This window comes from Macaca fascicularis, chromosome 6 (assembly GCF_037993035.2).
Source record: "Macaca fascicularis isolate 582-1 chromosome 6, T2T-MFA8v1.1".
In the NCBI taxonomy this organism is placed as follows: Eukaryota; Metazoa; Chordata; class Mammalia; order Primates; family Cercopithecidae; genus Macaca; species Macaca fascicularis.
This window is the reverse complement of record NC_088380.1, coordinates 86,207,841-86,230,584: the sequence shown is the minus strand read 5'-3', so window position 1 is coordinate 86,230,584 and position 22,744 is coordinate 86,207,841. Positions and strand designations below refer to the sequence as shown.

At 39.7% G+C, this 22,744-nt stretch overlaps 1 protein-coding gene across 32 annotated transcripts in view; it reads right to left on the bottom strand.

Annotated features, from left to right (window-relative positions):
- Window positions 1-22,744, bottom strand: part of LOC102115526 (V-type proton ATPase subunit S1-like protein) — a 112,821-nt gene that overhangs the window by 80,301 nt on the left and 9,776 nt on the right. For 7 of the 32 annotated variants that reach the window (XR_012413816.1, XR_012413817.1, XR_012413819.1 and 4 more), the window contains 5 exons: window positions 12,670-12,726; window positions 11,962-12,007; window positions 4,062-4,102; window positions 3,750-3,808; window positions 2,387-2,622 (listed from right to left, as the gene is read on the bottom strand). The exons of 2 other annotated variants lie outside the window; for them this stretch is intronic. Coding sequence is in view for 25 of the 30 variants with exons in the window: in XM_045393987.3 (XP_045249922.2) it covers window positions 2,387-2,622; window positions 3,750-3,808; window positions 4,062-4,102; window positions 11,962-12,007; window positions 12,670-12,726 (439 nt within the window). In the remaining 5 variants the exon portion in view is untranslated. The remainder of the gene's footprint in view (window positions 1-2,386; window positions 2,623-3,749; window positions 3,809-4,061; window positions 4,103-11,961; window positions 12,008-12,669; window positions 12,727-22,744) is intronic. 23 more of the 32 variants (XR_012413818.1, XM_045393990.3, XM_073993741.1 and 20 more) reach the window with 9 other exon arrangements.

Sequence of the window (22,744 nt, the reverse complement as noted above, 5' to 3'; positions counted from 1 at the left end):
TCATGTGTTTTCCACAACCTTGTAAGATAGGGCCAAGAGGAAGAAGATAAATGGTCATTTTTAAAGATGTTTTAAAGCCCAGCTCTATGAACATACATGCTCCATGACTTTAGCAAGTTTTCTAACCTCTGTCATGATAACTGCCTATGACTCCGAGAGTTACTGTGAGGAATAACAGACTACGAAGACCTCGCACCGTGCCTGGCCCACAGTAAATGCTCAAGGCCTCATAGCTATAATGAATAGATGCCGTCATCTCCGTTTGACAGATGATGATCCTACACGTCCTGCTTATAAAATCACAAAGCTCTCTGGTAGAACTGGGCCTAGAGACCAAGTTTTCATTCTTTCTGTCTCTAGGTTCCCAGTAATCACAAGGTCTCTAAAACCCAGCAAAAAAAAAAAAAAAAAAAAAGCTGTAGGTGACCAGGCGCAGCAGCTCACGCCTGTAATCCCAGCATTTTGGGAGAACGCAAGGTGGGCAGATCACCTGAGGTCAGGAGTTCGAGACCAGCATGGCCAACATGGTGAAACCCTGTCTGTCTCTACTAAAAATACAAACAACTAGTCAGGCGTGGTGGCACCTGCCTGTAATCCCAGCTACTCGGGAAGCAGAGGCAGGAGAATCACTTGAACCCGGGAGGCAGAGGTTGCAGTGAGTTGAGATCGTGCCATTGCACTCCAGCTTGGGCAACGAGCGAAACTCTGTCTTTAAAATGAAATAGTAAAATAAAATAAAATAAATAAAAATAAAATAAAAAACAAACAACTGTAGGACCCTGATTTTCTCCCACAAATGCCCTAGGGTCAGGATAAATGGAATCAAGGAGAGCCAGTCAGCCATAGACAGCCAAGATTATCCCCAAGCAGGCAGCCTCTCTCTGTGCAACTGACCACAAATAAAGAGCCCTGTGGGGAATTAATTAGCACCCCAGGAAAAGGTCCTGAGCTCTCAGCATTCCATAGTCTCTTTGATAGTCTTGGATAGTTGAGCTATAACAGGATAACAAATCTGAGAGGACTCTAGATGCTTCCACTTACAATTCCCTAAATCCCTAATAAAAGATAGTCGTTCTGAACAGCAAGATACTCAGATTTGTAATATGACTTTTAATTGTATATTAATAGAATCCATTTTTACCCATCGCCAAGAATTTTTAAGTGGGAAGTAAAGTTCAGGAATAAAAGGATGTTTCCAGCCAAAGTACATAAAGTAGAAAAAGAATACACACACACACACGCACACAGTTATGCTTTATATAAAGCACCCTACCCATCTAAACCAAACCAGAACAAATGCAGAGAATCTTCCAAATGGATCTATTTTACCAACAAATGTTGAAAAGAAGGTTTATAGAAAGCAAGCAGGACATGCCAGATTTCCTCTCCCTGGACCAAAATAAATAAAAACAAAAATTTTTGCTTGGATGACTGAAAAGCAGAAAAAGGCATTGGAAATTGATTTGCCCTTCAAACATGTTATTTGTTTAATCTGCTTATCTCAAATCAAAACTAATTATTTCAATCATTTTGAAATGTCCCAAAGAATTATCTGGAATTTAGCCATTGAAAAGTGCCCTGCATATTTGCAAACAGGCAATATTCCACTATTTCAGCACACTGACACCCCCCTCGCCCCCCACCTCCACAGAGTCAAGCATTTGTCCTGGCTAGTGTGTCACCCACTAGAATGTGCATGACCCTGCTGGGATATGTGATCTCTTCCCTGATAGGATAAAAGTAGTTTAACACCTAACATTTGGAGGTGAGACCAAGCCTGGAATCCTTTGCTGTTTTCAAAATGAGTTTGAGAACCCTCGCTTTCCAAAGTCTCATTTTCTACAAGTTATTCTGACAATTAGCAAAAAGGTTCAGCAGAAAACTGCCAGGAAAATATAACTTTTTTTTTTTTTTTTGACCGAGTCTCACTCTGTCGCCCAGGCTGGAGTGCAATGATGGGATCTCAGCTCACCACAACCTCCGCCTCCCAGGTTCAAGCAATTCTCCTGCCTCAGCCTCCTGAGTAGATGGGATTACAGGCACCTGCCACCATGCCCGGCTAATTTTTGTATTTTTGTAGAGACGAGGTTTCACCATGTTGGCCAGGCAGGTCTTGAACTCCTGATCTCAGGTGATCCACCCCCTCGGCCTCCCAAAGTGCTGGGATTACAGGCATGAGCCACCATGCCCAGCCAACAATTTTTGAAGTTAACTTCTGACTTGTTCCTTTATTTTAGACAGTAAATACTTTCTCAAAGATGTGTGTCAGGGTCCTATACAAAGGAGCCTACTTTTTTTTTTTTTTTCTGAAATGACAAAAAAATTGAATGCAGAGTTAACAATGCAATAGCCCTAAGGGCTTCCTCAAACTGAGAGATCAACATACCTAGCACTTTCTTCAGTGCAATTTGAGTTGTCAGGGTCCACTGTTACCTTCTGACCAAATGCCTCGTCTGTAAGGTCCAGCCAGGTTTGATTCTTAAATTTAATCGTGATTATTTTGGCCCAGAAGAGAATGCAAGAAATTCCATCGATGGAGACATTAACTGGGCCATGATGGCTGAATGCATTCCAAGGTTCTTTTTCTAAATGCCCTTCTTTGCTCAGATTGTAGTTGAGAGCCTAATTAACCAAATATAAAGAACGTAAGAGATGAACTTGTGTCTATGGTGCAAAAGGCTTCCTAGAAATGAAAGAGCTAAGTCATATCCCTTAATGGTAAATACATGTCATTATACATTTATTAAAACCCATAAAATGTACAATACAAAGAAAGAAATTTACACCAATTACTCTAGTGTAAATACAGATAAAAGAAAAATTAGTTAATAGAGAGCTGCAACTTACGCTTACCAGTAACCAAAGATTATTATTATTATAGCAACAGAAATGAAGCTGAATATTGTAATGAAAATATAAGAGAGCAAGTAAAATTAAGTATTTTAGGTTTTTCTCAACTGTAAGATTCTATAATAAACAGAAAACCAAATACCACACGTTCTCATTTATAAGTGGGAGCTAAGCAATGAGTACACATGGACATAAATATGCAAACCATCGACACTGTGGGTGACTGGAGAGTGGAGGGAGTGGAGTAGGTTAAAAAACTACCTATCGGATACTATGCTCACTATCAGGGTGATGTGATTCATACCACAAACCCCAGCATCATGCACTACTCCCATGTAACAAATCTGCACATGGACCCTCTGTATCCAAAATAAAAGTTGACTTTTAAAAAGAAGAGATTCTAGCCAAGCACGGTGGCTCATGCCTGTAATCCCAGTATTTTGGGAGGCCGAGGCGGGTGGATCACAAGGTCAGGAGATCAAGACCATCCTGGCTAACACGGTGAAACCCCATCTCTACTAAAAATACAAAAAATTAGCTGGGTGTGGTGGCGGGTGCCTTGTAGTCCCAGCTACTTGGGAGGCTGAGGCAGAAGAGTGGTGTGAATCTGGGAGGTGGAGCTTGCAGTGAGCCAAGATCGCACCACTGTACTCCAGCCTGGGCGACAGAGTGAGACTCCGTCTCAAAAAAGTAAATAAATAAAATTTAAAAAATAAAATAAAATAAAAATAAAAAGAAGAGATTCCATAATACATTTCCCCACCCCAATTTGAAGCAAAAATATCTTACTTATTAATACAATTATAATTTATATTTTCACAGGAGCACAGACACGATTGAAACGTGTTTTTCAGTTTTTTAGAGCTAGATTACAATCTGGTTTCCTGGCATAGTCATACCTGTGTGATTGGTATTGTTGTGAAATTCTGGACTGGTTTCGTACCTCCATTATTCTGATCTGTCAAATAAATAATGATGTGGTTACCAATGCTAAATGTCCTTTATTTATTAATGTAATTGAGTGGCAATAATATGCTAAGCACTGTCACATATATCAAGCTTAAGCCCCTTTTGGCTCATCATTTAGAACACACTAATATAAGATTTCACATGAGTGACTCCTGGTACAGACACCATTGGTCAGGGAATTCTATCACAGAAAAAGCCCTTCCCCACCCCACATGGAATCATGCGGGCAACTGGAGTCTTACCATTCTTCATAACCACTTCTTTATTTGAAGATGTTGGAGAACTGAAATTAGAAAAAAACAAAAAAATTAAAAGATGCTGAATAAATATCTACAATTCAGATGTTATATGAAATTTTAACAAGTATATTTCACTTTATTACATCTCAGAATAGAGGAGCAGAAACAGCCTGCCAAAACTGTTCATTTCTTAATAGTGAATTTCTCATTTAAAAAGTAATATGTCTCTCCCCTGTTGTCTCTGCATTTAACAGAGAGAGAGAAAGTAACATATGTTCTTCAAAAAACAAATATGAAAAATAAAGAAAAATTTTAGAAAGAAAAATTATTTTACTGTATTTTATTTTATTTGAGATGGAGTCTCACTCTGTCGCCCAAGCTGGAGTCCAGTGGTGTGATCTCGGCTCCCTGCAACCTCTGCCTCCTGGGTTCGAGCGATTCTCCTGCCTCAGCCTCCTGAGTAGTTGGGATTACAGGTGTACCACCACACCCTATTAATTCTTGTATTTTTAGTAGAGATGGGGTTTCACCATGTTGGCCAGACTGCTCTTGAACTCCTACCTCAGGTGATCCACCCACCTCAGCCTCCCCAAGTGCTGTGATTACAAGTGTGAGCCACCATGCCCAGCCAGAAAAATTATTTTCAATCAAACCTGAAGGCCGGGCACGGTGGCTCAAGCCTGTAATCCCAGCACTTTGGGAGGCCGAGACGGGCGGATCACGAGGTCAGGAGATCAAGACTACCCTGGCTAACCCGGTGAAACCCCGTCTCTACTAAAAAATACAAAAAACTAGCCGGGTGAGGTGGCGGGTGCCTGTAGTCCCAGCTACTCGGGAGGCTGAGGCAGGAGAACGGCGTAAACCTGAGAGGTGGAGCTTGCAGTGAGCTGAGATCCGGCCACTGCACTCCAGCCTGGGCGACAGAGCGAGACTCCGTCTCAAAAAAATAAATAAATAAATAAATAAATAAATAAATAAATAAATAAATAAAACCTGATTCTTATTCACTGAATAATATTGCGGGCAGGGGAGCCTACTATGTGCCAAGCAGTGTGCTACACACTAAGGTTTAACCAATAACAAATACAAAATAACAAAATAGTAAAGCATATAAAACATTTTACAGTGAAATTTCATACTACATTGCATTGTTAACATATCAAAGCCAAAACATCCAACAGAAAACAAGACAGACTCAATTACCAAAAAGTTATACTGGAAACTTATGAGCATATAAATTATGATATATATCCTTGTGTTTGTATGTGTATATATATCCTCTCTGTACGCATACAAACACACAAACACACACCACATATGTATATAATTTACTTTTCACAAAGTTTAAAAATGGATTTTTCTGGACATACTGTTTTAGAGTTTGCAATTTTTTTTAAACTATATCACAAATATTTTCCATGTAATTATATACTTTTGACACATTTTTAATGTCATGTAGTATTATATCATTGAAATGTATCATAATGTATTTAACCAAATTTCTACTTTTAAGTATTTGTTTTCAATTTTATTAGCATTATAACAATACTGCATTGAACATTACTGTGGATGGTTTGTTCACACCCATGAGAAGTTCCTTAAGATAAATTCCTTGAAGTGAAATTTCTAAGTCAGAAGATATACACATTTTTTATTACAGGATATTTCAGACATACACAAATATAAACAGAAAAAAATAATAAGCCCCCATGTACCTGGACCCATTATTCAGCTTTAGTAATTATCAGGTTATAACCAATCTTGTTTCACCTACAAGCTCACCGTCTTCCCCCATGTGATAGTAGTTTGAATAAAATGTCAAAAATTATATCATTTCAGTATATATCTCTAAAAGATAAGAACTTTTAAAAATAACAGCACAATTACATCTACAAAATACTGATAATTATTTAACATAAAAGTAGCGTTTAAATCTCCAGTTTTGTCATAAACGTTCTAAAGATTTAACAGTTTGTTTATTGCATATTTTAAGTTTTCCATAAGTTTTACCTACAGTATATGAGAATGTAAATCAAACTCTATACTTAACAATTCCAATCTAAGGTCTCTATATATCGCTATCATATAAACTCAACATTTTTATAATTAGAGAAAGATATATATTACATGATATATATGCAAAACATAATTGTAGCTGAAGAGTTACTAAATCTATATCATAATAAAGTGCTTTAGAATTAATTATATGGACCCAATTACAAATTAAATGTACCATTCACTCTGTAATATGATCCCTATTATCTAATGAGAATTTCTGAAGATAACAAATTGGTGGCCAGGTTGTCTATTAGTTGCCGTTAATAAATGTATGCATGCATGCAATTCATTAATTTTCATCAACTTTATTGAGGTATATAATTTATGTACAGTAAATTGCATTCATGAAAATTATACAATTAAATGAGTTTTGGCACAGGCACATACCCATGACCCCATTGCCACAATAACAATACAGAATGTTTATAACACCCAAAAAAGTTTCCGCTTGCATTTTTGCAGCTACGAGTTGTTCCCTCCACCCTCAACCCGAGGAAACTACAGACTTGCTTCTGTCACTTTAGATTAGTTAGCATTTTCTTTTTTCCTTTTTGAGATGGAGTTTCGCTCTTGCTGCCCAGGCTGGAGTGCAATGGCGTGATCTCAGATCACCACAACCTCCACCTCCTGGGTTCAAGCGATTATCCTGCCTCAGTCTCCCAAGTAGCTGGGATTACAGGCATGCACCACCACACCCGGCTAATTTTGTATTTTTAGTAGAGACAGGGTTTCTCCATGTTGGTCAGGCTGGTCTCGAACTCCCGACCTCAGGTGATCTGCCCACTTCGGCCTCCCAAAATGCTGGGATTACAGGCGTGAACCACTGCACCTGGCCTAGTTAGCATTTTCTACAGTTGCGTATAAATGGAATCATACATATTCCTTAGCATTTGGCTTCTTTCCGTCTTATCATAATGACTTTGAAATTCATGTACGTGGTTGCATATGTCAGTAGTTCATTCTGTTTTAGTGTTAAGAAATATTTCATTGTATGGATATGCCATACTTTGTCTATGCACACATTCACGAATATTTGGGGTGATTCTGGTTTGGAGCTACTACAAATAAAGATTTAAGAACATTAATGTATAGGAGTTTGTGTGAATATGTTTTTGTTTCTCTTAAATAAATAGCCAGGAATGGAATGACCAAGTCACATAATAGAAGTAACTTTTTAGAAAAGCTGCCAGTCAATTTTGGCTTCCCTGTTGTTCAACATTCTTGCTAACATTTGGTATCATCAATCTGTTTAATTTTAACCATTCCAATGGGTGTGGGTTGCTAGCTCAGTTTAATTTTAATATCCATTTCCCTGGTGATTAATGATGCCCCGCATTTTTTCTTATGCCTATAGAGCAATCATATAGTTTCTTTTGTGAAGTGTGCTTAAATCTTTTGCTCATTTTAAAAATTAAATTCATTGACCTCCATAAGTGCTCTTTATATGTGCTGGATGCAAGTCCTGTGTCCGATATACATACTGGAAATATTTTCTTGCATTCTGTCTTCCTTTTTCATTTTCTTAATGGTGGTTTTCAAAGAGCAAAAGTTCTAATTTTCATAAAGTCCAATGTAATCTTTTTCTCTGTTATAGCCTATGTTTTTGTTTCTAAAAGAAATATTTGCCCAACAAGGTCACCAAGATTTTCCTCTTGTGCTTCTCCTAGAAGTTTTCAAATTTTAACTTTTACACTTAGGTCCATTTTGAGTTGATTTTTGTGAGTTAAGGTACTTGCATCATTTTGGAGCTAAGGATAAAGAAAATGTCCTATTAAGCTTGCAGAAGTAAAAAACAAGAATCATGCAAGATTTCAGCCAATGCATCCCTCTCACCCCTTCACAGAAGCTAATGGAGGACATGCTCCCACAACATAAGGGCAAAAGTCAACAAAGAGAAAGCACAGGCTCTCATGAACAGCAGATCTCACTAGAAGAGTGGTGAAGCGAAACTAAGACTAACCATTGTATATCAGACATAGAATCAGTCCAGACTGGAGCAAGAGGACAATAAAAGGAAGACATACAGAGAGATCTCTAAGTGAAAGGGGAATTTGAGAGACCACTGCATATTGGAGGAAAGAACATGTGAAAAGAATTAAGACTATGCATGTTTTGAAATTGCAACTACAAAAAGGCCATTTTTAACTCAAGGGAAAAAGAAAAGTTATTCAAAAAAAAAAAGAAAGAAACAAAATACAGTCTACTAGCTGGCTTGTCTGTGAACAATATACATAGTCATTTTGATGCAAGCACTGATGAACTGAAAGCAGTAATGTAACTATATTGAATGGGGGGAGTGAAGGAAAGAAAGATGAGGACATTGTTGGAGACAGGAACTTTGTCAATAATAAAGGAACTTGCTATAAAATCTAACATGTATAAATGGAGAAATCATCTATGCATATTATTTTGATACTATGGCAGTACAGTGAATTGTATGATTGTTACCAAGTCTTTGTTTCCTTCTCTGGGAGAGGATTTTGCATCCCCCTAGGCCATATGACTTGCAGTTCCTCCCTGTGGGTGGAAAATGCTTCCTGCCCCATCATTAGGCTTGGCCACTATATGGACAGGAGACAGGGAAATACTGGATAGAAGAGGGCAGTTCCTGGCAAAGGCCCCACCCTTAAGCCTGGAAACCCATGGCCCTAAATGGGAACAAGCTTTCCTGTTTCTGTGCCCAAATGTTGCCTTTTGGCCCACCAGGGCCCCCTATCCAGTACCCATATAAACCCCAAACCCCAGGCTCCACAAGCAGATGAGCGGATGAACAGGTGAACAGAAGAGCAGTAGAACAGCATGACAGAGAAGGAGAGACGAGAAGGAGTGTCTGAACATCTAGAGGAGTTTGGCTGGGGACAGTCAGAGAGGAGATTGGCTGCTGGACAGCCACACTCCAGGGGAAGATCATCTCCCACTCCATCCCCCTTCCAGCTCCCCATCCCTCCTACTGAGAGCCACCTCTACCACTCAATATAACCCCCACATTCACCATCCTTTGAGCCCTTGTGTAACCTGATTCTTCCTGGTTGCCAAACAAAAACCTGGGGTCCAAGAGGGCACTAAACTGGTTAACACTTAAGCCGTCTGCAGATGGCAGAGCTAAAAGAGCACTGTAACACACCCACTGGGGCTTTGAGAGTCACAGGCACCCAACCCTAGATGCTACCATGAGGCCAGAGCCCAAAAGCACTTGCCCTGGTTCCTACACCTGCCCGTCTGCATGCTCCCCGTCTTGTAAAAGGTTTGAGCACATGTGGCAGCAGCCAAACAAATGCGCCACATCCCTGTTGCACGTCCTGCAAGGGGGGGTCAGGGAACTCTCCAGTTTCAGCTATGTATCTTAATTAGGCCAATGCAATATGAGCAGAAGCAACAATGTGACAGTTCTGCAGAAGTTGCAAGTGTCTGCATGTGCCTGCCATATCTTGCCCCATTCCCTCTGTCGTAAGAACAGCATGCCCAAATAGGGGCTGTTCTTTCAGCCTGGAACTTGGAATGAGAAGTGGAAACAGAGCTAGAGCAGGGTCACAGCAGCCCACCTGTAGCTGTCAGAAGTAACAGGAGCAAGAAAGAAATGTTTGAGGCTACAAACTTCTGCAATATAGGGGTTGTTTGTTTCTAGAAAAAAGTCTAGATACAAGGTCACTAATACAAGCAGTGACCAACAGAAGAAACAACTAAAAATTTGAAAATGTTTGCCTATAGAAATAACTAAAAGATAATTTTTCCTTTAATGTGTGTCTTGTCACCTTTTGATTTTTTGAAACCAGGTAGGTGTATTACTTTGACTAAAATTTGTAATTTAATTTTTTAAAAAGATACCTTCCTTTAGAAACTTATAAATTAGCATTACGGTTTACATTAAGTGTCTTGTGAGTATAAGTTTAATTTCCTGAGCAACAAAAGTGAGGTTCCCATCCAAGTAATAATGAAACTATAATAAAGATATGCTTTAGCCAAATAATCTAACCTACCTAAACTCCAGACTTTGTAGTACAGGTTAAAATGTAACTGAATATAATATATGAAATAGGCACAAATACCCAGACATCATCCAGGCAGACTTCGTCCTGCCAGCTATGCTTGCCTTATTTCACCTCTTCCCTTCTCTCTCTGCTCCAGCTACTCTAGCATTATTCAGTTCCTTGAACACTTCATGGTTCATTTTTCCCTTAGCACCTGCTGCTCCCTCCACCTGGAATGTTCTCCATCCTCCTAGTGATTTTCTACATATCCTCCAGATGACAGCGCATCACTTCCTCAGGAACACAATCCCTAACTTCTGCGAGTTCCAATCCCCCTATTGTATGTGCTCATTGCTTCCTATACTTTTCTTTCACAACACATTTCAAAGTTTATTTGGAAGAATATATATCATTTGATTAACAAGGGCTTCCCTATTAGACTTAGTCCATGAGGGCAGGGACTAACCTTGTTGTGCTCACCATTGTAGACCCAGCACCTAGCATGGGGCCTCACTACTTAAAAGCACCAATTATTTTTAAAATGTGTTGCATGCATGAATGAACTAAGAAATTAATGAAAATACTCTGAAATCAAAGTGGAAAATGGGAGGTCACACAGGATTTCTTTTTGGATCAAGAATAAACCCAACTTGAGAAAGAAATGTGCAAAGTGAGAATAATGACCCCTACTCACGCTATGTTTAGAAACCGTGTATTGAGCTTAAAATATAATCTTCCTTCCTACAGACAGAATATTGAATAGCCCCAGGGAGCTGAAAGATATTTTATATTTTGGATCTATTATTTGAAAGAACACATAAAACAACAACTGTTGTTTCCTTCATAATGAATTAATGAGCCGTATTATTAGATTCAAATGATCATTGACTTATGTGATTTCTAAGATCTAAAGCTTCTGAAGCTAAAATTAAGCCCATTAACTTTGTCTTAAAAACAGAACTGGGATTTTTCTAATTCTTGGTGTACATTTTACTGGTGTAATACACAAATCAGGCATTTCTGTGTAACCCAGGTGTGGAACCAGGACTAGGCTTTAACCACCTAAAGGATATAAGTCACTTACTATTCAAAAGTGAACCTGAAGGAAAGCACCAATTGACTCAGAAACAATGGAAGAAAAAAAGTGTTAATGTCTATATGTAAAGATTTTATCAGTTTTGGACTAAGGAGTCTTTAACCCAAGTTCTGCCAGACTCTCCTGCTTGCTGCTGTCCGCTGTGTTCACACTAAATTCCCTGATGCATTTGTTGAGAAGGCACACAATGAGTCAGTGAGAGACATGACATACCTTAATTGCTATTCAGATTTTGAATATTCTTTTTTATAGAAAAAGCTGTAAATGTTCCTTAAATGATGTATAAAGAAGCCAAAAGGACAATAGAAATAGAAACAGGAATTTAATTGCCATCTCTTAACAGTTAAAATGATTTAACACCTTTTCTTTGAAGGACAGGATATATATTTCTGAAGTTTTCAATTTTTTTCTTACTCTTTTCTCACATAATAATGGCAGGAGATACTGTGGAATTAACATTTCCTTGTAAGTATGAAAGAAATCTGAACACTGATTTGAGGAGTCATTTTCTCATAGATAAATACTTTGATACATACTACAAAAGTTTCTTGGATATTTTGAACAAATAACCCTTATCTCTTACAAAAAAGCTTATATTTTTACCTCAAGCATAAACTCTGTTCAATAATTTTTGTAGCTACCTGTATGATCTAGCATATCCATTTTGAATCACAAACAAATGTAGATATGAAACAACATAAAGAAATCACAGAGCCACCTAATTTCATACTTGCACTTAAGTTCACAAATACATTGCTTTAAAAGATGTGCAGTTACTCACCTTACATTCTTCCTGGCAAATATATGGTCCAAGGTTAGTGAAAATCCTATACATAAAAAAAATCAGTGAAAAACTAAACAAGATTTTTTTTCCCATCAGAAAAGAATCAGTTTCTTTAAAGCAAGAACATCTGTTAATTCATAAATGCAAACAGAGCAAACGCAGTACTTTTCATGCCATGTGACTGACAGCATATTCAACCAATAACAGGGCAGCTTTTTCAGAATGTATTCCATGGTGGGGCGGGAGGGAAGGGAGGGGTCTGATAATGCTTACAGTGTAGAGTGAAATAAATATTTAGGTTTTAAATTATTCATCTCATGGAAAGATTATTAAGGAGCCAATTTTTAAAGAAAATATATTTACCACTTAAGCTCATTTTAGAAATTTGCATTGTTTTGATACTGTCATATAACTCTTAAGACTTTATGTTATATACTTCATACTACATATATGTCATACTATTATATATTTCATATTACACTTCAGGAAGCTATTAATTTCTCCCCAAAATCTATGAAGTATGTATTTTTACATGTATTTTTCAGGTGAATAAATAAATAAAAATCTTCGGAACTTCCCTAAATTCACATGTATGTCCTAGTTCACAGTTTCCTGATGAATTCATAAGCCTCCATTTGCCAAGAGGTGTGGACAGCAACGGTGAGGAGCACAGGAGCACCGGCTTTGGAATCAGAAGCTCCTTACCAGTGAGCAAGCTGACACCAGGCAGGTGATCTTCCCTCTGGAGCCTTGTTTCCTCATCTGCGGAGTAGGGACAGACACACTTAATTGTTGTGAAGATTAAATGGGATCATGGATAAAAGAGTTTTTTTGTGGTTTTTTGGTTTTGTTTTTTTTTTTCTGTCAGTGTCTCCCTCTGTCAGGCTGGAGTGCAATGGCGCGATCTCGGCTCACTGCAACCTCAATGTCCTGAGTTCAAGTGATTCTCCTGCCTCAACCTCCCGAGTAGCTGGGATTACAGGCATGCACCACCACGCCCAGCTAATTTTTGTATTTTTAGTAGAGGCGGAGTTTCGCCATATTGGCCAGGCTGGTCTCGTGCTATTGACCTCAGGTGATCTGCCCGCCTTGGCTCCCCAGAGTGCTGGGATTACAGGCGTGAGCCACCACGCCAGGCCATGAAAGGCTCTTCTTAACGCTTAGCTAAGTAGAGTGTCTATTGTTATTCCTTCCCTGCTGGCCTCTCCTTTCCCCTCACTCCCCTAAAAGCCTGAAAAACAAAACAAACCACAAAATTCCTAAGAGTTGTTTCACATTTTTTTAAAGTACAATTAAAATGCCACAATAAAGAAAATCCTCCAAAATTAAAGTGTCAAGTGTCACCATTTGGGGCACTTAGGAATGTTGATGGCTTAAAGACAAAGTACTGGTAGCAGAAAAGGGCTATTTGTAAGTGAAATTTCAGAGATGATGGACTATAGGAAAGCTGGGGTCTTCGCGCTGAGGAGACATTCCCGTTCCTCTCACACACCGCTTTCTCCCAACATAGTTCAGGGGACCCCAGTAGAAAATAAGAAGAGGAGAATAAAGCAGAATGACTAGGGGAAGTGGGAGAATGCAGGAATAAGGAAGAAAGTTGCTAACAAAAATTACAAAATCAAAAGGGTCGCTGGCCTTAAATGTGGCCTTTCCATGCCCCATCTAATTCCTACTGCCTCCTCATACTGTCTTTTCTTCTCTGTTTTCATTTCACCCAGCTTCTACTCTTCACCACTCCTTTTCTCATTCTGTTCTTTTCCTGATTCTGTGGAATTTCATGTAACAAGCAGGTCTGGATAAGAGAAGTTAGTTTTAGGTAATGTTGACAGATAGACTATAGGATAACCTGTTAAAGCTGAATGTCAAAAAAAAAAAAAAAAACAAATGATTTTAATATAAGCATATTCCATGCAATATTTGGGACATACTATATTTAAAACTTACTGTTTATTTGAAAAATTAAGTTTAACTGGGCATCCTATATTTTTAGTTTGCTAAACCAGCCAGTCCTAGTCTTAGGGAAGCTCAGCTACTCAAAGTGTAAAGTGCATACAAATCACATGAGATTCTGTTAAAATGCAAATTTTGACCCAGTAGGTCTGGAGTGGGTTGTAGGATACCACATTCCTAACCAGCTCCCAGATGATGATGATGGTGATGCTGCTTGCCTGAGAACCGCCCTTTGAGTAGCAAGGATCTAGAACAGCATTGTTCAATAGAAATAGAATGAGAGCTACACATGGAATTTAAAATGTTCTAGTCACATTAAAAAGAAGTAAAAATAAACAGATGAAACTAATGTTAACAGTATTTTTATTTAACCTATCTAAAATACTATCATTTCAAACATACTTAATTTTAAGAATTATTAGTGAAACATTTTACATTTTTTCTGCCCTAAATCTGAACTCTAGTGCATAATTTTTAAAATTTATTTATTTCTATATTTTGTAGAGATGGGGGTCTTGGTATGTTACCCAGGCTGGTCTCGAACTCCTGGGCTCAAGCAGTCCCTCCACCTCAGCCTCCAAAAGTGCTGGAATTACAGGCATGAGCCACCGTGTTACTTATATCTCAATTCCAATAAGCAAAATTTCAAGCGTTCAGTGGACACTTGTGGCTAGCGCCCACTGTATTGGACAGTGCAGATACAGAACATCTCCTGCAGCTGCCAGAGCAGTACCTGGTATTCTCCCATGGGAGCAGTGGTAGTGCCTACTCCTCAAGGCCCTGGTCCGGAGAAAGTGAGAGCCCAAGCCAATGATGATCCCGCACTGTGACAATAATGGTTCTGTGAACCCTGAGAAAGGAGAGTGTTAGTCCCTTAGTGGTTATCACATAAGAATCTTTCGGCCAGGCATGGTGGCCCATGCCTGTAATCACAGCATTTAGGAGGCCGAGGTGGGTGGATCACGAGGACAGGAGCTCGAGACCAGCCTGGCGGACATGGTGAAACCCCGTCTCTACTAAAAATACAAAAAAGTAGCCGGGCATGGTGGCAGGTGCCTGTAATCCCAGCTACTAGGGAGGCTGAGGGAGGAGAATTGCTTGAACCCAGGAGGCAGAGGTTGCAGTGAGTCAAGACCATGCCACTGCACTCCAGCCTGGAAAACAGAGCAAGACTCCATCTCAAAAAAAAAAAAAAAAAAAAAAAAGAATCTTTCATGGAAATATGCTTGGGTTTACATTTTCAGACATACACACAATATTTTTAATTTAAAGTATCATTTTAATAGATTTTATGTCCTGATCCTAAAATTGTAACATAGTATTCTTTCTGTTGTTGAAACATTCTCCCACTTGGTTAAGAACATTCAAGGCATAATAATTAGTAGCTAGTAGGTTTCACACATGTATTTTAGACTAGAAGTCACACTTAAGATGTGATTGTCTGAGAACAGCTCATCTTGTGACTTTGGAGGAGAAAAACAGAGACAAGAAATGCTAATTGGACATCTTAGAGGCTGCAAAGCACTAGGGTGTCACCTGCCTGGCATCGTACCTTCCTGCTCGGACTGCTGAGGAGCCTCTGTGAAGAATTGTGAAGGGTCTGAGATTTTACTCACTTCGAAGCTAACTAGTTAGTCTGACAGTTTTATGAATGCTGACAGAAGACACAGACTCCTGGGTCAGAGAAAAGGACTTTATTACTCACCGCACAGCAAGTGGCACAAGCATCAGTATGTCTGGTCAGTTCCCCTTCCCCTTGGAGTAATGTAGGTAGGCCCAGATGGATACTTGCACACACAGTGGGCTTCATTTCAGGAGAGAAACCCTGAGCTTAAGGAGCCCCAATTTTTTTACAGGGGGTAGTAAACCTATCTGCCCTGTGCTCTGAGGGGAAACACTACCTCTACTTTCCAATGCTATAAGCAAGCCTGTCCTTTGCTACAAAGGGGACATGATTTCTACCGTTCAAGGCTTCTCCCCATACAAACATCCTAGAAAAGGTATTCAGAACAAAGAGTAGTTAGGGACTAGCTCACAACACATGCAGAAAATGCAGAGGCACATGGAATTTCCCCTCCACCGTCTCCACAGGAGAACAGGAAACTGTATAGCCATGCTACCTTCTTTACAACTGGAAACAACTTGGGTTTGCTTTATTTTTTGATTTACTATGTATAACTAAATGATAATGTTACCTGAATATTTGAATATCAAAAATCTATCTTCCCATAATCATATATGACCATATAGAATTGTGTTCCCACAGGAACAAAAATGGATCTAACTTAAGAATTCTAATATTTACCTTGAGAAGACTAATAGGTGCACAGTCTCTATTCATTCAATGCTCTCAGACCAAAAGTTGCATCAATTATAATGGTCTTTGCACAGTGATTCAAAATCCGAATCCATGTACCTCCTACAAAGCCCAGCGTGGCCTGGGCCCTGCTGGTCTCTCTTGCCTCATTTAACACCAGCTCCTCCTCCTGAGCATGTTCCAGGCACACTGGCTCGCACTCAGCTTCTCAGCACCCTCAACATGCCAAGCTCCTTTGCACCCAAGTGACCTTGCACATACTGTTCTCTCTGTGAAGTCACCTCACATCTCTCTACCTCTCCCCGTATCCTATTCACTTTCATCATAACAAACATATATCACAGTTTGCACTGAGAGATTTATTTTCTTATGTACTTACTGATGCTGTTTCTTCATCACACGGTACACTCCATGATGGCAGATACTATGTCTATTTCACTGATATATACCTGGAGCCCAAGTTGGTGCTCAGTAAAATACACAGAATGAATGAATGATCCTATCGAAAACTGCCACAGAATTAATTTCCACTTTGTGCCACATGGTTATGACTCCCAAGGCCTGAGTCTTTAGGCAACTATAACGGGAATATCAATTAATTCAAGTATTCCATAGAATTCTGCCACTTGAAAATGGGAACAGACAAAATCCAGGTTACATCAGTTCACTAGCACCCTCCGTTCCCCAAGGAGCAGGAGGTACTGTATAACTCTTTATCAAGTTCAGAGCAAAATTGCTGCCGTGATTTCTCCCAATTTTCATCAAATTAACTTCTGCATTAATTAGAATCAGGATGGTACATTAAATAGTTGTAAGTGCTTTTAATTTAAATGTTCACATTTCTCACGTTAGGTTTCCCTTTGACTTCCTGGAACACAGATGATGTGCCAGATTAATGGCACTTACTTGTGTTCTGGGCTGCTCAAGCTAAACTAAGACAGGAGATCTGCTCTTGAAACAAATTTGTGCGCTCAACAAATACTGATTGTCACCGTGCTAGATTCTTTACCAGGAATACAAAGTGCAAAATACAGTCCTCACCCCCAAAATCCTCCCAGCCCAGTAACATGCAGAAATGTAAACACCTTTGGGATACAGCAAACCAGTGACCTTGCTTAAGCTCAGCCCCACCTCTTCCCCAGGCAATGGCTGATTAAATGAAGGAGACAGTGGCAGGTATATAATAGACACTCCGATATGGGTTTCTTTACTTGAAGTACAAAAGAGCCTTTATCAGAAGGATTTGCTAAATGACATATTTAGTGTGGTAATCGAGGCAAGACTAGGAAGAGAGGCTTGAGCCTCACAGACCTGGGACCCAGGGAAGGAAAAGGCCTCCACTACCCTCAAAAAATGCTCTCACCAGGCACCTGCAGCGTCCACTTTGACAGAGACACTGAGATGAAATTCAGGTTGAGAATATGTGCCATGTGATGTTGCCCTATCCTTGAAGTCACATTTATAACAAGGGCAAAATGAATTATTTGGATATAAATTAGCCAGCACATCTAGTTTCTTTTTGTTGTTGTTGTTGTTGTTTTTTGAGATGGAGTCTCACTCTGTTGCCCAGACCGGAGTGCAATGGCGTGATCTCAGCTTACTGCAACCTCCACCTCCCGGGTTCAAGCAATTCTCATGCCTCAGCCTCCCGAGTAGTTTGGGACTACATGCGTGAGCCACCGCACCTGGATCATTTTTGTAATTTTTGTAGAGACGGGGTTTCACCATGTTGGCCAGGCTGGTCTCAAACTCCTGACCTCAGGTGATCTATCCGCCTTGGCCTCCCAAAGTTCTGGGATTACAGGTATGAGCCACCACGCCCGGCCATGCACACTTAGTTTGAAAGGGAGTATTATATACAACTACTTGGTAACAACTCCAATATATTATTTTCTAAATAAATACTTTTGTGAATTCTAACTTAAAACCCATCTAAGTAAATTTTAAAATTCACATGTACATGGGCACACTAGTCCATAGTATGTGAAATGGCTGTATCTATGAACTGGCTACAGAGTCATTCATTTTGGCTATCCTCATAATTAGCAATGATCGCTAGAACCAACGAGATCAAGAAGCAATTTTTAAATCAACAGAAAAATTACTTCTGTTCTTTTGTATAGCAATGCAAACCCAGAACCCCTCTCTTCTTCTTTTCTTTTTTCTTCCTCTATTTCCTTCCTTTTCTCTCACTTTTTTTAATTCAAAGGAAAAAATTGGTTTACAACAAAGTCCTTTAAGCGATAAAGTCTAAATAATATAAAGTGTCTGAGATTTTGCATGCTTATTTTGGTAGGAATTTTTATATTTATACATTATAATCATTTACATATTATATTTGAATAATCTTGAAATAATCCTGATGATTTTTCATTTTACTGTGGAATGCAAGGGCTGAAAGAGTCACTTCTGCCATTCTGCATCACCAAAGATCAACTGTTTCCCCACTGAACTCATAGACAACACAGATCTGGTCCATCTACCCAGCTGTGAAATCTCTCCAGGGAAGGAGATTCTAACACATTTCTCACATTGCAGTGAGAAAAATTATCTTTCTTTTCCTAGTGAGAAAAAGTCTCTTTCTTTTCTTAGAACTCAAAGGTCCCTACTGAAATAGAAGCTTATTTCCCTTTGCTTGATTCTCAGCCAAGCTCAAGAACACCTGGAGAACAACTTTTAATATGCATCTTAAAATTATACCTCCCTTCCAGGAATTTTACAAAGAGCATCAAAGAACAGCTTTGTGAACTCCCCCTAGATCCCACACAGAGGTTTAATTATAATAACCGGATTTTAAAGATCAGCTCTGAGTATCAGTAAGATCATATGGCAACACAGACTATTTCTTTAGTTCTACCTTGGAACAGAGGTGAGAAGAAATAGTCACTGCACCAAGCAGCAGCTAGAGTGAGAGGATAAGCAATCTCATTCAGGCCAGGCGCGGGGGCTCACACCTGTAATTCCAGCACTTTGGGAGGCCGAGGCGGGCGGATCACGAGGTCAGGAGTTCGAGACCAGCCTGGCTAACACAGTGAAACCCCCATCTCTACTAAAAATACAAGAAATTAGCTGGGTATGGTGGCAGCGACTGTAATCCCAGCTACTCGGGAGACTGAGGCAGGAGAACGGCGTGAACCTGGGAGGCGGAGCTTGCAGTGAGCCAAGATCGTGTCCACAGCCTGGGTGACAGAGCGAGACTCCATCTCAAAAGAAAAAAAGAAATCTCACTCATTTTGGACAAAGAAAAAATTGTGTTTAATAATTTAATCAGGAAAATGAAGCACTCAACATTCATTATGAGAGTTACACAGAGCACGTAATCATCGGTCTTACCCTCACTGCTTCTCCATGCTCACTTAAAGTTGTTATTTTAACTTGTCACATTTCCATAGCAACTGCTGCCTCCACTTTCACAGCTAAAGTACTAGGAATCCCCCTAAATGTTCCAGTATTAATCATCAATATTGTAAAAACCTTTGGCTCTTTTCCCAAAATGGCTAGATCTGCCCAGGGTGGTATCAAGAATCAGGATCACTCTTGACCTAAATCTCCTCATCAACTGATCTAATGTATGAAGACCTACCTTTCCTCTTGGTTGGAGAGAGTGGGGTGTCTCTGAGAGAAATCAAATAGAAATGCCCTTCTACCCCAACTGAATGTTAAACCAAATGAAAAACAGCACAAGGGGTAAGACAAGTAGAGGCCCAAATGCCACCTTTATTGGCGTGCAAGGCCAGGACAGAGAATGGAGGAAAGCTTAGAGTAGGAGCAAAATGGATTCTAACTGAGCCCTCCCACCAGAAGACAGACATGGCAGCCTATCCTGGCAGCACTGGGCTCTTGGTGGGAAAAAAAGGCCTGTCTAGGAAAAAAACAGGGGAAATGCATGCTCTGTGTTCAGGCTGGGTCTCAAAAAGGAAAAGGTGAACATGCCCAGACTACGCTTTTGAAATGTGCTGCAGATGCCACACATCCTTACCTGGCATGGAATGAGTAAAGTGACAGATGGAAACCCGTTTATTAATTAAACTCCTTCTACTTGGAAGATAACAGAAAAGAGGGAAAATTGTTCTCCTTCCTGCTCCCACTCCCCCCCACATTGCAAGAGCTACCAAGTAGGATTCTTTAGTGATGGTGTCTCTTGGTTTTCATATACTCTATAGTAACCCAAAGATAGCAGGTTGAAACTTACAATAAAAATACTTCTATCTTAACAACGATAACTCTCTAGTTTTCCTGATGTTTGTCTATTCTATTTCCATCTATTTTGTGCCTTATTTAGTTCACATTCATTAAAATTTTTTCTAAACTTAAAAATCAAAATTCTGCCTTATAACTAATCTGAAAACCAACAAACAAAGAAGTTAAGCAAATTAACTTCTTTAAGTCTCCATTTTCTCTTTGTAAAATGGGGCTAATAGTACCTACAACACAGAGATTGCTTTAAGGATTAAAAGATATTATGCATGTGAAATGCTTAGTCGTCCTATGTCTGGCACCAAAATAACACTCAGTACATATTAGAAAAGGTGATGGTGGTGATGGTGACAGTGATGATGTCAGTTCTTTTGCTCTTTCATTCATGACCTAACTCCAAAATACATCCTGAAGAGTATGACATCTCTCCGCCTGCAAAGTTACTACCTACTCCCTCTCACCTGGACTATTGTAGCAGCCCCCTCCTTGAATAACCTGAGGCCTTGCCCCTCTGTCATGGTTCTTCTATAGCAGGCACAGTGAGCATTTTAAAATATAGATTTGATCTTGTCACTCTCTTACTCTAACCCCTCCAGTGCTTATCATTACAGTTGGAATAACACCCCAATCTCTTATCCCGGCCTGCAGTTTGGACACAAGTTGGCCCTGCCCACCTCTCTGACTTCACCTTCCTCTACTTTCCTGCCAGCTCACCAGTCTGCAACCCCGGGGCCTTGTTTTTTTTCCTCTAACTCCAAGCAGATTCTTTTGGGGGACTCTTTTAGGGAAATTCAGAGTCCAATATCAAAGGATAGTCCCTCCTCCTTTCCGGCTCCAAATTAAGTAATAAGTTCATCACAAAGTGAAAAATTCAAAATGTAAAGCACCAAGAAAGAAAAGTTAAATCTCTTTTTTCTTCTTTTCTGAGAAATAGTAATCATAATCCTTGGCTCATAACACACTCTGACCATTGGTTCATGCCTTATTTGTGGGATTTTTAAAATGTACAAAAATGTGATAATTAAGCTCATTACTGAAAGTAAGCCAATAATCCAACATCCAAGTATGATCCAACATCCAAATTTGATCCTCACCTCCCTCCACTTAATGTCACTATCATCCTGAATACAGGATGCAGAAGACCTGAATAGCACTATCAACCACCTTGGGCTAGTTAATATTTATAGAATGTTCCACCCAACATCAGCAGAATATTCTTTCTTTTCAAATGTGCATAGAAAATTCACATATATTTGGAAATTCCCAAATATTTGAAAATAAGTAACATACTTCTAATTCCATGGTTCAAAAAGGAAGTCAAAATAGAAATTAATAAACATTTTGAATTGAATTAAAACTAAAACATAACATACCAAAACCTGAGGCAAGCAGCTCAAGCAGTGCTTAGAGGGATATGTAGAGCATTAAATATATTAGAAAAGACTGAAGGTTTCAAACCAATGACTGTAGTGAATTCTATAGTGTTATGTTACCTCAGCATCAATTCTGAATATAAGTTGAAATTTCTCATGCCAGAGCAGGGCTTAGTCACACTTGACACAGTTTCCATTTATCTACCTCTTCCCAGTTCCTCAAATGTGGTTGATCTAGATAGCCCCCAATACAATTGCCTCTGGTTGACCACCTCCCTATGGGGAAGCTAAATACAGCCCCAGGGACATGCCCCACTGACCCCTACACCCCACATAGATTGCACGGAAATGTCACAGTAACCATCTCTCAGTCACAACGTGGCCCCACAGAACTCATGTCTGCGTGCTTTAAACCCACCAATGAAAACTCCCCATGGGAAACCTGTCTGGATAATACTTTGGACCCCAATAAATCTTTAATCCCACAAGTCCTCTGTATCTGCCTCTCTCTTGCCCCCACCCGCTGGTTGAGCATGTGTGTCCCAAATGGCCCTGCAAGGTGTGCTGCCCTGTTCTTTCTGGGCTCTGTCAAGGAATCAAACCGCTTCTGTTAGGTAATGTGATTTGCTGTGCTGCCTCCTCTTGTGTTTCATCTGCTGACACACTCAGACTTTTCTCCTGGTCAGGGTTCTCCTAGAGAAAGGCTATCTTGGTGGGAATAAACTAGACACAGGTCAACAAGGAACCACAGGGTGTCTACCAGTAAAACAAGTGTACCGTGAAAGGGACACCTGGCATGGGTCAGACACTTAGGCATTAGGCCATCCATCCCCCAGGATAAAGAAGTGTCCCATGAAATGTACATTGTAAACATCCATAACCATCAGGGAGTCCCATTACAGCAAGGATGCATGTTATAGCCACTCTCCAGAGAGAGACCTCA